The sequence below is a fragment of the Xenopus tropicalis genome, chromosome 3, assembly GCF_000004195.4.
Source record: "Xenopus tropicalis strain Nigerian chromosome 3, UCB_Xtro_10.0, whole genome shotgun sequence".
NCBI classification, from domain to species: Eukaryota; Metazoa; Chordata; class Amphibia; order Anura; family Pipidae; genus Xenopus; species Xenopus tropicalis.
The window spans coordinates 134,264,378-134,280,080 of record NC_030679.2 but is presented as its reverse complement, the minus strand read 5'-3'; the positions used below and the strand labels follow the sequence as shown (position 1 = coordinate 134,280,080).

Below are 15,703 nucleotides of genomic sequence, written 5' to 3'. Positions count from 1 at the left end.
CCCCCTAAAATCAGTCGATTCCTTAGAGGACTGTCAATGCCTCTCTTCACAGCTGCCAATACATTTTCAGGCAGACGAAAGGAAACTTTCTCTTTAGACGTCCTACAGAAGAAGCTCCCACCATGGCAAATCAGGAGAAACTAATTCAGGTTTCCATATACCAGTAGGTTTAGTAGAGTTAAGCATTCAGTGACATATATTGTAATCAAAGAATATTTTCCAGTGATAACATGTTTACAGTTATTATTTCCATAAGAAAACCAGTTTAAGAATCAGTAGCCTTGACCAGGCTTTGCATTGATTGATACGAGTTATTTCTTAAAAAACATTTCTTATAAACTATTTTAATAGCAACATAGGTGGGGAGGTATGGAAGGAAATATGCATTGCCAGATTATACTAAAACAAACTCAACCTCATCCAGAACCTGTAGCCCAGTGATCCCCAACCAGTGGCTCGGGGGCAACATGTTGCTCCCCAACCCCTTGGATGTTGCTCTCAGTGCCCCCAAACCAGGTGCTTATTATTGAATTCCTGACTTGGGGGCAAGTTTTGGTTGAATAAAAACAAGATTTACTACCAAATAAAGCCCCTGTAAGCTGATAGGGTGCATAGAGGCTCCCTAATAGCCAATCACAGCCCTTATTTGGCTCCTCCCTGAACTATTATGGTGCTTGTGTTGCTCCCCAAGTCTTTTTACAAAAAAATATGCAGCAGATTGAGGGAACTTGCCTATGGGCCAACAAAGCCATCACAGACTGTAATGTATCTACCAATTTATCTACAATCATTTATCTACCAAAACACATCCAGAAAGACAAAACATCCTGAACTTATTGTTGTCTTTATGAGACAAAGAGGCACCAAATCTGAAAAGCCTACAATGCCATTTGGATTTACAGTTGACAGTAGAGACTATGTGACAGGCCATTAAGTCGTATCTCCTTGTGATGGAGTAAATCCATTAAAATCATAACAAATAGGACAATAGAACTTGAAAAGGTGGTGGTCTTCCTGTATATATGTGATACCTAAAGTATGTATGTATGTTTCTGTCTCTATTTAGAGAGAGTTGATTGTTAGATAGCAAATACAAAAAAATTGGGGTAAAAAAATATACAAACTTGCTAAAATGCAGTAAGAACATAGTAGCAAAAGAGGGGCACTGCACAATCCAGCCATAGGGTCTAGAAGAAGAGATGTTTCAATACAGGAGGTGTTTATTGCCTCCAACCATACAGCAGACAGAACCCAAGGATAGCTGATGGTAGAATGAAGTGTACCTACAGCTTCCCCAGCCATATTCAAGTTAGATGTAAGGTGTGGTTAAGGGTGAAGACACACAGAGCTACTAGTAGCAGATACTTGTCACAACTACAAAAATAGACAATGCTGATCATTTACTGCTAATTGTCTCTGCTAATGTTTTAGCAAAGGCATTTCTCAGTGTTGTCTATGGCAGGGTATGTCTGGCGTTTAGCAGCCGCGACAAGTAGCTGCAACTATGTAGCTCTGTGTGTGTCTTCACACTAAAGATGGATAAAAAATATCATTCATAAGCCCTTGTGAAATAGCAGTTTAAACAATATGGGAGGGCTGTAATTACCCCTATTAACATGGATGAAATAATCAAAGATGACTGGATAAGAAGAATCATCTTCCTATAATCCTTCCAGCCATACGGCAAGGGAGAGCTAATGATATGATGGGGTGTTTCCTAGCAGAAAGTCAACATTATTAATGCAAAGATATACGCATGGTGCAAACATGGGCATTCTGGATTTTTGCTATATAATCTGCATTTCCCCCATCAGGACAGTGGACGTCATCTAATTAATTAAAACCGCAATTTCTCTTTTGGCTGAGTAAACAGCATTTGTTTTGTCCAATTAGCTTGCGGCATCCTGACCAGCAGTGGAGATCCTCAGGGGAGGTTCCTCCCACCCCCACTGTGTGATTGTTTAAAAGCTCATTGTGTGACTTAAGCTTTGTTTTTCTCCCACCACTACAGCATTTTTACAACGATAATATATGCTAAAATGGAAACAGGAGAAAACCACAATGATGTGGAAAATGGGAGGGGGGGGGGAGAAAAAATGTAATAAGTAAGATCGAAGAAGAAAAGGATCACTTCTGTAAGGGTAATGGCACGTGGGGCTGTATGGGCACCAGGGAGTTTAAGTCACCCAAATACAAGATTTCAGTTGAAGTATAATGGGCTGTTTCAGTTAAAAAAACAAAATGGAGGCACCCAACACAACTCCCTCTGCCATTACTCTAAAAGTTACATGAATAAAAAAGATGTTATGAGAGACCAAAAATAGCATAAACTATATGTAGGCAACATGTTCATCTCTATAAGGTACAGAGAGTGTAAGAGATTGGAAAGGCAAATACAAAGGCATAGTCCCAGCAAGGAGATGTGAGGCCATTGTGTATGGTGTGGGTTGGACATCAGGAGAGGGTTTTCTCTTCTGATTCTCTCTCTAATTCTCCTTCCCTTTGTCATACCCTTATCACCTCCCAGTACCATTATCACAGTACAATTATAGGGGTGCAAAATATTCACAAAGCTCACCATAATCTTTTATCTTCTCCCCACTTCCCTTGTCTCTACCCCCCCCCCCAAATTCCACCTTTCCTATCCTTTCACGTGACTTTGCATTCCATTACTTTTATTATCATTCACTGTTTCACTCCACCTTTTTTCTTCCCTTTGTTATAATGTGGTGTCTTCTTATTTTCTTTTATTTCCTCTCCTAAAACCATCAATTATGCTTTACTCACTTGCTCACTGTCTTCATTTCACCACCCTCATGTTTCTCTTTTTTTACAATTTCATCTCATTAATCACTTGCCATCTCATTGCTCAAATTAATTTCTTTTCATTTTCAATATCTCCTACTTCTGCTGCCTCCTATCAATCACCAAATCTCTCTTAATTCAATTCTTCATCCTTTGCTCTTGCTAAATATACTCTTCCACCATTTCCCTTGACCTACCTGTTTACATTCCCACCCATCAATCTCTCTTCTTCCCTCTTTCCTGCACCCCCTTTTCCCATTCTTCCAGTTTTCGTCTGTCCGGGAACCCTACAGGAAATACTGGAGCCCACTTCCACCCATGAATCCGAACACCAATCAGGAGCATGGTGTAGAGATCCCCTGCAGGCTGGTGAGCGTCTCTATGTAATGCCATGGATCCCCTATCGTACAGACACATTAACAGAATATGCTTCATGGGAGGAGTATGCCGCAGGTCGCCACACCACAACATATCGACTACCTAGCAGAGTGGATGGCACAGGCTTTGTGGTGTACGATGGAGCTGCCTTCTATAACAAAGAACGTACACGCAATATTGTCAAGTTTGATTTGCGGACACGGATCAAGAGTGGAGAGGCCATAATATCCACAGCAAACTACCATGACACTTCCCCCTATCGATGGGGTGGCAAGACTGATATTGACTTGGCTGTGGATGAGAATGGATTGTGGGTTATCTACGCAACTGAAGGCAACAGTGGAAGGCTGGTGGTCAGCCAGCTCAACCCCTACACACTACGATTCGAAGGCACTTGGGAAACAACCTATGACAAACGTTCAGCTTCCAATGCGTTTATGGCCTGCGGTGTCCTTTATGTTCTGAGGTCAGTGTATGTGGATGATGACAGCGAATCTGCTGGAAATCGTGTGGAATATGCTTTCAACACACACCGAAATCGTGAGGAACCTTTGGGGGGCAATGGAGGAACTGGACTGGACTTTCCTAACCCATACCAATTTGTGTCTTCAGTGGACTACAATCCAAGGGATGGGCAGTTATATGTATGGAACAACTACTTTTTGGTGCGATATGCACTGAAGTTTGGCCCTCCTGACCCAGCTGAAGGTAAGTTTGGTCGGCTGACATGGGCAACATGTAGAAAGAGATAAGAGTTTAGGGGATGAGATCAATGGGGTAATATTAATAGTGTATCCATCCTACTAAGACTGCAGGCATGCAAAATATCAGCATCACAGTGATAGTTCATTGGCCTCGGGTCCAAATATTTGGGTCAGCTTAATTGTGGTGGGTGCTTGAATCAGGTATTATTCCCTAAGCAAGAATTTATGTTATTAATCATAATCTTATTATCTTAACTTCTTTTATATAATCATGCACTGTTGCAATTGTCAGTCTGGAAAGCTGGTATTTAGTGTTACTGTCTTATTTAACACTTGAATTTTTGAAATGTTTAGACTCAGTGAACTTCCTTAGACTCTCTTTTTCTCCGACTGTCTCACAGGCCCAGTCACTCCCACCCCACCATTGGTCACTGCCACACTGCCTCAGCCGCCGCTGACTGTTACCACTCCCCCCTCTATAACTACCACTGCTCGTCACCCTCCTCTGACAACGCACCCCGTAGGGGTGGTAAACCCTATAGGGCCTGAACTACCTACACCTGGGACCCGTCGGCCGCCTCCGTCCAACCAGCATTCCTACTCAGAGGTCAACTGCCCACCTCGTGAGGAGAGACGGGTACAGTGGCCAGCTGCGCAACAAGGAATGCTAGTAGAGAGGCCGTGTCCAAAGGGAACACGAGGTAAGGTTATAAAGGCATCCCATCTAATCTATATCTTTCGCAAAGTGGCTAGAATATAACCATTAGTATAACTGCATATCTGTACCTTTTCACTGTCCTTTTCGGTTTGGTTTGCTTTCTGAATGAAATCTTCCCGTCTCTAATTTTAGGGTTTTGGCCCAATATTGCAATCTGTAATCTGTTTAGCCGCCACACTATTGCACACTTATCTACTCTGTAATTCATACATGAGCTCAGTATTTCATTTGGCTAAGGTTCATGATAATTGTCCTGCACTTTCCAAGTCACATTCATTTGTTCAATTACACCGCTCCCAATTTTCTTACGCCTTGGAGAAGGCAGGACTCGTTTGGTTCAGTGGGTCCATTTAGAAAAAAAAAATTGGATTTTTTTCACAGATGAGTTCCCATCAGGTGGAGACTTATGGGCCCACATTTTATACTAAAAATACAGAAGCAAAATGGACCTTACCTCAAAAAATGAAAGGTGTTTTAAAAAATAAATCCATCAGATCTTACCCAATAGTGAATTAGAAAACGGATGTCCTAAAAAACACCTCAGGATAAAATAGCAAGGTTCTATTAAAATTTAAACAGTAAGGGTACACCAAAGAGTTTGTCTGTGGAGCACATTAAGACCCTCGTGCCTCTTGCCCTCCCCACACTTGGCTTTTGACCCACTGCAAAGTACTGGGGACTGGCCAAGAGATAGCTGTCAAAATCTCCTGCCTGCCCAGTGTCCAGTAAGCAAGAATTCTGCCACCGTAGGCCATTGTGGCCTTCCAACTGATCTAGGCCTGACAGAATAAGTAACTTCTTCAGCTAGGGGGATGGTGAGCTTTTAGCTTAGCAACAACTTAATAGTTTTTAGCAGAGTCTGCAAAGTACTTTGCCTAGGGTGCCATGTGTTCTTAACTCGTGTCAGTTTGTAATGTCACGTGGTAGACCATGGCCTTCTATGGTCCAGAAACTTGTTGGTTTGAGTCAGTGAAATCATGTAAGCGTAAGGCTGGGTATTTCACACCTGTAGGCCCAAAAAGGTAAGTACATGAACATAACCTCTCCTGTGGGTTTCTTTCCCACAAGCTACACACTCCACCCCATATACTACTAAAAATGTAACTGTTTAACCATGTGACCTTCCCAAAACAGTCTCAGGTGCAGGAGGTTTAAGAGGAGATTAAACAAGACAAAATGTTGATTAAACATTTTCAAGAAAAACTCAGAAAAGTCCAGTTGTTTTAGACTTAATTCTACTACTGTATCTTTCCAATTGTTTCAGTAATCTACTTCTTTATAACTGCTTTATACTTATAGCTCATGTGGATTCTGGAAAGGGTAGTATAGAGACATAGGGAAGGCTGAAGGTTGACCAGCCATGGCCTACGCATTTCTCTGGCAAAGTATGATCAGGGAGCCCTATGATTCAGCCACCTGATTTATTATTATTATTGTAGCTTAATACATTTCCACTTTTTCCATACAAACTATTTTCAAAGCAATCACCGGACATATACATTTCTTGATTATGTTTCCCAGTAAATACGCAATCTATTATTTATGCGCTTAATTCATGTATTACACACGAGCGACACACTCTCGGATGCTCAGCTGGAAATGGGCAAAACAAGATTTCTTTAATGCATAATTCATATGTTTGCTAATTCAGTCATTTGCAGTGTATAGGGGTCCGTTCATCAAAGCGGATGAAGCGTGCGGGAAATCTGCTTCCGCTGCTCGTTATAGCACTTTGCAGGATTCCATAGCGAGACAGAACTCCAGTAGGCACTGAGGGTTATAATGTAACTTGCCAGGGAACTATGGATTCAGAATGGGGAGCGATGAGAGGGATCTGCAATAATGACATTGCTTGTGGCCGGGGATATATAAATATATACATGACAGTGGCAGGAGGGGAGCAGCCAGGCCGTCTCATTAAAAGCTTATGAACCTGCCACATGTTGTTGGAGTTGACATGTTGGTGGGTTCATGAAATAGACTTGGGCACAGCTGGCAATGCTGGAAGGCACACAGCTAATGGTAGCCAGCAGCAACACCTGCCTAGGGCGTAAACTTTATTGTCCAAATCCAGTGAACTATACTCTACTAACTCACTACCTCTGGCTAATGATGTAGTACCATGGGGCACCCACAGATTGTCGCCTTTACCAAAGCTATTCAGCCAAGTGTGTATTTATATCTTTGTATCCCTCTTTAAAAGGTGCCTGGAATTTACGAAGGTATTAAGTCCAACAACCAATGGTATATAAATTCCCAGCTTATCCCACTTGGACTGAAGGCTTTGCTAGAAATGTTTGACCTTATCAAGGTCTGATCGCTGCTATGCGCCATTTCAATACAGCTGCACAGACAAAGCAACATTTGTGTCTTTATCTATGCACTACAAAAGCATATATGCAATTGTGTTATGTACTAACACAGGCAAAGATTTCTCTGGTCTCCATAGCAACCAGCCTGCAGTTAGGGTTTATTGGTCTAGTGCATATAGAATAAGGGTTATAACAACAGATGTAGCAGTTGGGTGATGGCGTATAAGGAGAAGATGGGGTCTGTGCAGCCCCCAAAGATGCACCACCTAAAAATTAGCGCATGAAACAGATTAAATATTCGGAGAGAATAATAAAGGAAGTCATCTGGATTGCCCATGTTACTACATAACCTCTATATTATACATTCTACCTGTAGCTCCCCATCTCCAGAAAGGTTAGAACATAGGAATCAGAATTCTCCATCATACAGGGGTGTTTGAAGGGCACCCTTCAGCAGCAGCGTGATGGTGGAGGGCGCCACCTACCATGTATAACTTATAACAGATATACTGTGATTCACACACTTGCTAAATGACACTGTGTTCCCTCTAGGTACCGCTTCTTTTCTCTGTCTGCCAACCCTAGGCGTGTGGAATCCACGTGGCCCAGATCTTAGTAACTGTACCTCTCCATGGGTAAACCAGGTGGCACAGAAGGTGAGGAGGTGGCTGGCATGTCTGTGCTGTATGAGTAGGTGGCCTGACCTATGATTGTATGTAGGTTTGTGTGCCAGATGTGTGTGGAGATGACTGGCACGAGTATGGGATGGGACTAGATGTGCCTGTTGATCTGTGGCTCCTCTAATACCACTTCTATGCACCCTAGATAAAGAGCGGAGAGAATGCAGCTAATATTGCAGGGGAGTTGGCTCGCCACACTCGGGGGCAGATATATGCCGGTGATGTCACATCATCCGTACGTCTCCTGGACCAGCTTTTAGACATTCTGGATGCTCAACTCCAAGCCCTAAGACCAGTGGAGCGAGAGAGTGCGGGAAAGAACTACAACAGGGTATGTGCACTCACCGGACATTGTTTTTTTTACTTATTGCCATTAACTCCTTCTAACACCCCATCTTTGACTTATTGGCATTCACACCTTCTAACACCCTCATTCTCCCAAGCATTAGGAGCACTTCAGTCTGTAATCATTCCCACTGTGCCATATAACCCCATGCCAATCTAATACACCATATTCTTATATTACAGATGCATAAAAGAGAGCGGACCTGCAAGGATTATATCAAGGTAACAATGACAGTTTGTGTGTCTGTGTGCCCACAATCATATATGCACAACTTGTGTATACCTATCCATCTCTCCCTGGTGGCTTTACAGGAAAATGAACATCTTTTTATGAAGCATTTCTGTCACCAGTATATAATACCATGTGTAACGGCATTATGTAGGCTGCCATTCAGGTAGTAATGCCAAGAGAAAAAGCATGTTTTAATCTGCGGTGCAGTTAATGACATGTGCAACGTACCATAGAATGCAATGCACACAGCTATATAACATGAGGATTCCTGAATCCCATATACACAAAGCAATGCCCTTATGTCTCTCACCCTCACAGGCTGTGGTGGAAACAGTTGATAACCTCTTGCGCCCAGAGGCACTGCCATCATGGAGGGACATGAATGTCACTGAGCAGGAACATGCAGCGACCATGTTGTTGGACATACTGGAAGAAGGAGCTTTTCTCTTGGCTGATAATGTCAAGGAGCCTGCACGTTTCCAGACTGCTAGGCCCAATGTGGGTAAGTGGCATGTAGGGATGACAGGAAGTCTTCCTACATATTGAGTAAAAATTGGGCACTTGGAATCTTTATTCATCATGTTATCATTCTTTAAACTTTTACATGGTATTCTTCCTAAAGACAATCAAATTCTTGACTCTTCCTTCCTTTCTTCTTCTTGCATTCTGTCTCTGGTGAACATCCTCATTGCTCTCTCTCTCTGCAGTGCTTGAGGTCTCAGTGGTGAACACAGAGGGTTCGGTTACTGAGCTGATTTTTCCTCAGGACAATCTCAGTCTTAGCTCCATCCAGCTCTCCGCTAACTCCATCAAGCAGAACAGTCGAAATGGTAAGATGTTTGTGTAGCATTGTGTGCCATACATATGCCTTGTCTTTTATTCTATCTGCGTGCCAACACAAGGTCTCCAAAGGGCATAATCAGTAAAGATCTTCAGGAATGCCCCCATTAGCTCCCTATCTTTGTTTCTGCTGATTCACTGCAGCTTAGGGAACAACTCTCAATATTCTGTATATATAGAATATACATATGACGGTACAAGGCTGATTAGTAATTAATTCAGGTTCTCATTACATGGAAGCCCAGAAACCATGGCAATTTGCATCATAATCATCCCTGTAGCATCAGCATCTATGACAAGCAAACCTAATTTTGTGCTTAACAATTTCATATAACCCCTTAGCTTAGCCCAAGGCACACTGAGCTTGTGCAGTGTCACTGACACTTCTAACAAACACCAACATGGGGAGCTCCTCCTCCTATTTAAATAAATAGTAAATGTATATAAATGACTTAGTGACCCTTACATACAAGAGACTGTGTAACGATTACTAGATGGCTGGACCTCAGCAGTGAAAGGCGTTGGGTAACCCGTGTCTGAGCGTCCAAGCTGGCAACACAAGTTCATATTTGGAATCCCCAGTTAAACAGCCTGTTGAGCTCACTCATCGATGGACAAACTACATTGGCGTCGATGATTGCTTTATGCAGTTCTGACCCCATATCTGCAATGATTGTCACCAGCTAGTCTATTAATACCTGGTAATGGACCTCACATACATGAACCAATGATTATTTTTCTGTATCCAGGCCAAGTCAACAGCTTAGTGCCAAATTTATGGGGCCCTGGTCATCAGTCTCAAAAGTCCACTGGACGACTGAATCGGGAAGCTAATGATCCGCTCTTTCGTTTGCATGGCTAGCTCGCGACTATAAAGAATAAAGGCAGTAAAAGCTGTATTTTATCTGTAGTTTAGCAAATCTTGCAGGTTACATTATGACAGTGTTCACTGTGCTGCAATGTATTTTCGTTTAATTCAGTTATGAAATATTAAAAATTGAATCCTGGGGAATTTTACTGTGTGAAACCTATAAAGAGCCTGTGGGAGTTCTGTATTAATGCGCACCCCGTCCCTTCTGTATAAATACCTTCCTAGTTCCATACTGATCACCCCTTATTACCAACAAAGAGAGATTTTATACATGCATAATCTTATACGTAGTCTATAACTAGCAGAGTTTATCGGTATAAGGTTAGGTAATAGCTGCCTTACCTAACCATCTACCCTGGAAACGGTTACACCAGGAGGCTAATTTTTGGCCACATAATTCAGCACAATATTCGGGGGAAAGGGAACTCCATATAAACAGTGTTGTCTTCCAGAAAATTCTGTTTATTCTTTGATAAATATACAGCAACATTGCATACATAGATACACACAAAGGATGGCACACCGCTACATAACATACCTCGGTTACTCGGTAAAGGGTTCCAATAGTATAGAAAAGACCAGCAACTCCGGGATTTCTTGCGAAAAATCAAAACATATATTCAAAGTAGCATAAACAGCCGACATCTTTTCTATAATATATATATATATATAATAATTCTTGCAATGTGGGTGGCATGTTTTCCACCAGAAAAACAGAGGCTCGGGGCTACATTTTCCACCAAATTTTGTCTTATGTAAATTTAGCACTTGGCAAATTTAGTCAGCAAACATTCCAAGCCAAATAATTCAGCCTGGTCAAAACAAAATAAATAAAGGAAGGCAAATAAATTCTTCGCCTGATCTTTATCAGTCGTGAGAAAACTTAAAATAGAGGAGCAGAGATTTCATAGTGAGGATCCCGCCCTGCACCAGTGAGTTTTAATGAAAGTAAAACTGCCATCTGTGGGCAGTTTGTTAGACTTTCGCCTTTTATGTAACTTGGCGCTGGAACCAGCTTTGTAGCTAACTGGGGATAACTCCTTTAAAGTAGTCACATTTTTTTGTATTTTTTGCACTGCATATCTGAAAAGTTCTGTGATAAAGCAATAAAGGGAAAACTCATGAATCTTGAAGAATCCAATAATGGTTTATTATAGCAGCACTTGACGCATTTCGATCCTCAAGAGAGATTTCTCCTCCGCCAAGTTTTCTGCTAAACAAACTGTGATTCACTTATCCCTATAGTATTGGTTTCCAGTTAAGTCCAGAGAGCCTCCCTCTATTTTTATACATTATGTGAGATGTCTATAAATGTTCAGTGAGCCATAAAGCATCTCTTTGCATATATTTAGTTTATTGGTTGTCGAGTAAAACTGAATTGGCTTGGATTAAGATGTAGAAAACTCTTACTTAAACTGTTACTGGGCCAAAGTCCATTCACTTGTGGCTATATAATGGAAGAAGAAGACCTCCAACACACAGGATTTAGTTTTATTATTCACTACTTGGGTGTTAGCGGAAGTTTATTCTTACTGGCTACTATTACTGTGTGGGTGCAGATGAGGACAAGAGAGGATTTTGAATCGGTCCACTCCAGTAGTGACCCAGGTTGGTTTTACAACAGATATGCCATTCTTCTGTATTGGTGCTACAGTATGGACCCCAGAAGCTACTTGGCGCAATATGAAGCTACAGATATATACAAAATCGTATTCAAGAAAATCCAGAAAACTGGCATTCAGTCCAAAGCCAACATTTAAGGACCTTCATACCAGGCCGACATCTTGTAAATAAAGCCCCTCTTGAGGGCCAAGTTCCTTAATTTAGGAGCCTTATCCATTGTAGTCGGTTGAGAAAAATTGGAAAAGAATTGTTGAACTTTTTAGGACATGGCCCATTATTACACAGGACAGAACTGCAGTATTTGAAGTATGTCGGAACATACACTTTGGGCTGCCTCTGGATATATTAAGACTGACTGTCTCTGGATACTCTATTAGGCACCTCTTTGCCGGATATCTCTTTGTAGAAGGTATGGGCCATTTCCTGAGATGCTGTGAGTTCTGCCTGTGAATAGACTCTGATGTGCCCCCCTGGATATTCAGTGAAATCATTCACTCTTCTCCCTGCGCCTCTGTGGGTTTTTGCGGTTCAATTGAATCCAAGCGGAATGCCGTTGTTTCATGATCCTGTGGATAAATAGCAGGAGAACCCTTTTAAGTTTCCTAGTTGATATTCTGCTTGCTGTCTCTCTAATTATTTCATAAGGTGTCTCTCGATATTCTGGGCGCCATCTCTCTGAATATTCTCTAAGACATCTCTCTGGGTATAACTGGTTCGGCCTTTCTGAATATTCTATAAGGATAGATAGCCCGTGGGCTGGATAGATTGCCTTTGGGCTGTCTGAATAGATAGCCTGCGCTTGGTCTCTTGATAGTCAAGACTATTGTTTCTCTGTATGTGCTGAAAGTGTGGCTCTGCACTTGAACTAACTTTAAGCTTTCTCTTCATGCCTTTGCTTCCTAACAGGCATCTCTAAGAGGCTATGGCCCTCTAGCAATTGCTGTACTATATCACCCAGCAGCCCCCAAAAGCCATAGTCTAGGGGTTGCTGTAAGCTGTATTTCAGTAGAAGTCGGAGGCCAGCCAGTTGGATATCCCAAATTGGAGTTAGTCTTTATTTTGTATTTTTGATACCAGACCAGTGCCAAGAACAAGGACTGTGCAACCTAATAGTATTTTATGACATGTACATCTTAATATCTAGAAGCCATCATCTCCAGGTATTCTATAACGTATGTCTTTTGTTATTTTGTATCTTAAAAGCCTCAAAGTAATTTGTGCTTCCTGGTTTAATGTGGAATGTGTATCCGGTGACCCGCTGGTCTCTCTAGTTGTGTTTCTAAACACATGGTGGGCTGCCTCCCTTGGCAATGCTTGGTCTTTGAACATTATTGGGAACCCCACAGACTGCTTAGTTGGAAAATGAGGATTTGATGATCCTTGACCTTGACACTTTTGTCTAAACTGTGGTTAGTCACTGAATATCCTCTTAGATTTCTTCCAAAAACGGTCCTTTCAATAGTTTGAGGTATTCCTGTATGTTTTAAGTGGCTGTAGGGGGTATTTCTGTAATTATTGTTTAGATGACTTTATAGAAACAGAATAGGTTCATTTATGGGCAGAAGGAAAGTCCAAGAAAAATTCATGATATAAATGATAAAAGGGAGGAATGTCTCTGTACATTTTTTCAGTTGCTCATTTTTCAGATGTCAAGATCCTGTATGAAATGCCTCCATATATACAGTTATATATATATTATGAGATGTCTCTAGGCACACTGTGAGGTGTCTGATCATTTTGTGCCTGTTCACTCTTATTTTTTTTTGTGTCTCTGTGTTTTGTGAGGCATCTCTGGGCACTCTTAATGGTGTTCCTCTGTATTTTATGAGGAGCCTTTGTGTTTTGCGATCTAAATATTTTCTGAGCTGTCTCTGAGTAATCATTTTCCAGAGGCCTACGCATGAACAGACAAGAGCTGCATATGGGTCTGTATTAGTTTTTCTCCCATGAATACTTGGCAGCCTATTGCAGGTGTCTGAGGGGGGCTCATTTATTCATCTACGCTGTCATGGTAATAGTAATGTTAGCTGTGACCGAGGCCCCATGTGCAGTGGTGTTTAATATGTCATTGCATATAAATATTAGATGGGAGTTCTCACAGGCGCACCAAGTACTCACATAGACTTGCACGGTAGTGTGAGTGGGTGAGTTGCGACAAAAGACTGCAATCGCCTATGAACTGCACGGGGCATTATACACATGCACTCTAGCCCTGATACATATGGCTTTTATATTTTGGCATTTTGAAACAACACTGATGAGTATAGAGGTGCCACAAAAAAATAAGGTTTTCACCCCTCTTACCTTGGGTCTAAGTACATGCAAGGTGTCCAGCCATCTTGTTTAAACATGAGGCACCATGGGTGATGGGCACTAGATGCCAACCCATCAGACTAAACAGGAAAGGGAAATCTGTAATGTTCTATCCCTCATGCAGGTCTACAGACACCCCTTCACCTTCTCCCTGGTGACCCTGCCTTAACATCTGGCATCTAAACAGTATCTAAAATTTTTTAGTATTACCCCCCCTCCCACCGCCACCACCAGCGACATGGATCCAGTACTATTCCTTCAGACCGCATTATTTGCTGTGAACTATTTTTCTTACTCATATTGTTGGTTGCATCCTGTTCCTTAGAGCAGCTGTGGGAACGCAGGCACAGAACTTTTTGTGGGAGTCAGGAATGTACTGCCTTGATATATAAGGGCATTTGCTTCTGGGTATTGTGCTGATTTAGCGTTTAGGTTGTAAATAACAAAACACAAATAATGCCTTGCATGAATTTTTAGACACAGGGAGACCTTGAAACATGGAATGTCTAAGAGATAAATTGCCTTGCCAAAGGCTTCAAAGAGGTGACTATAGAAAGCCATGAGGTTACGATGGTAGGGTTCATTTCCTAAACAAGTGCAAAATGCCACAATTAAGCATATTCCAAAGAAATCTGGTTTTATTGCGCAACCATAATTTGGACTAGTATCTGGTTTAGTCCCTTTAAAGAGTTAGAAAAAAGAATAACAAAACTTTGCAGCTCTCTCTGTAAAAAAAACAAAATAAAAAAACCTTTTTGCACCTCAGGTCCTTCTGGGATATTTTCTACTCATGGAGTAGTGCAAAAAACAGGTGTAAAGTGCCATGTTATTCAAAGGTGTTTTGGACCTGTGTTTCCCCAATGAATACAGAGCTACCGTCATTTAGTAGCACTGTATTCATAAGGGGAGGGGAAACCCCCTTTTATCCTGTAACTTGCTCATTATGTAGTTGCACATGTTAGGGAACAACAGATGGCAAAGGAGCTCTTACGGCTGGCCCATAGCAAATGGTAAAGACGGAGCTGCCTTGTACCCATAGTGCTGCTCTCTGCACCTAAAGTGACGTTCAGGGCAGAGCACAGAGCAAGCGCTTATTGAATGAGCACTAAGGAGTGCAATTGTGTACCCCATATTGCTCTATTCTTTCCCCCGGGTTCTTTGTAAATAACTCTTTTGAGTCTTCAGGAAGACTCTGTTGGTGAATAAGGCATTAAAGAGTCCATTATACAGTCCCCTTATATTTTTATACTGTTATCCTCTCTTTCCATAAATATACACCCTTTTAAAAACAGTTCAGTACCTTGCTGGCCCTTCCTTCTGCTGAGTGGCAATGCTTAGTTTGTTATCCACAAGTGCCTCTAGGCTCTTCTCTATCAAGCAGCCTGTATAGTTTTAATTCTCAAGTGAATGACCTTATATTTATCAACACTAAATCTTATCAACCACTTAGCTGCCCAGATTGCCAAGATCCCCCGGTAAAGATGGCACTTCTTAGATGGATTGAGTTGTCCTACACAGCTTTGTGTCATCCGCAAACACAGATATATTCCTTTTGCTGTCTTCACCCAAGTCATTAATTAAGAGATTAAATATATGTGGGCCTAATACAGAACCCCGAGGCATTCCAGTTAGATCCCTAGCCCAATCAGAGAATCCATCACTGCCAGTTACTTTTTCCCTTCATGAGTCCTCGTGACTGTATGGATTTTGTGTTTTCAGTCTAATGGTGGCTATACATGCACTGGTTGCCTTTGAAGGTGCCCAAACCTCGTAAACGTTAAATTCCTTTGCTTATACCTGCATATCAACAAATAGCTGTGGGAAAGATCTAATTGTAGTGTGTATGGCCACCTTAACTCTTTACACTAACGACTTATTTATT

General features: G+C 41.7%; 1 protein-coding gene across 5 annotated transcripts in view; it reads left to right on the top strand.

The window, feature by feature from the left end:
• adgrl1 (adhesion G protein-coupled receptor L1) overlaps positions 1-15,703 on the top strand; it is a 180,182-nt gene that overhangs the window by 145,109 nt on the left and 19,370 nt on the right. For all 5 annotated transcript variants that reach the window (XM_012953139.2, XM_004918880.3, XM_004918881.3 and 2 more), the window contains 7 exons: positions 3,073-3,891; positions 4,289-4,588; positions 7,470-7,573; positions 7,743-7,928; positions 8,126-8,164; positions 8,493-8,676; positions 8,882-9,004. In XM_012953139.2, coding sequence (XP_012808593.1) covers positions 3,073-3,891; positions 4,289-4,588; positions 7,470-7,573; positions 7,743-7,928; positions 8,126-8,164; positions 8,493-8,676; positions 8,882-9,004 — 1,755 coding nt within the window. The remainder of the gene's footprint in view (positions 1-3,072; positions 3,892-4,288; positions 4,589-7,469; positions 7,574-7,742; positions 7,929-8,125; positions 8,165-8,492; positions 8,677-8,881; positions 9,005-15,703) is intronic.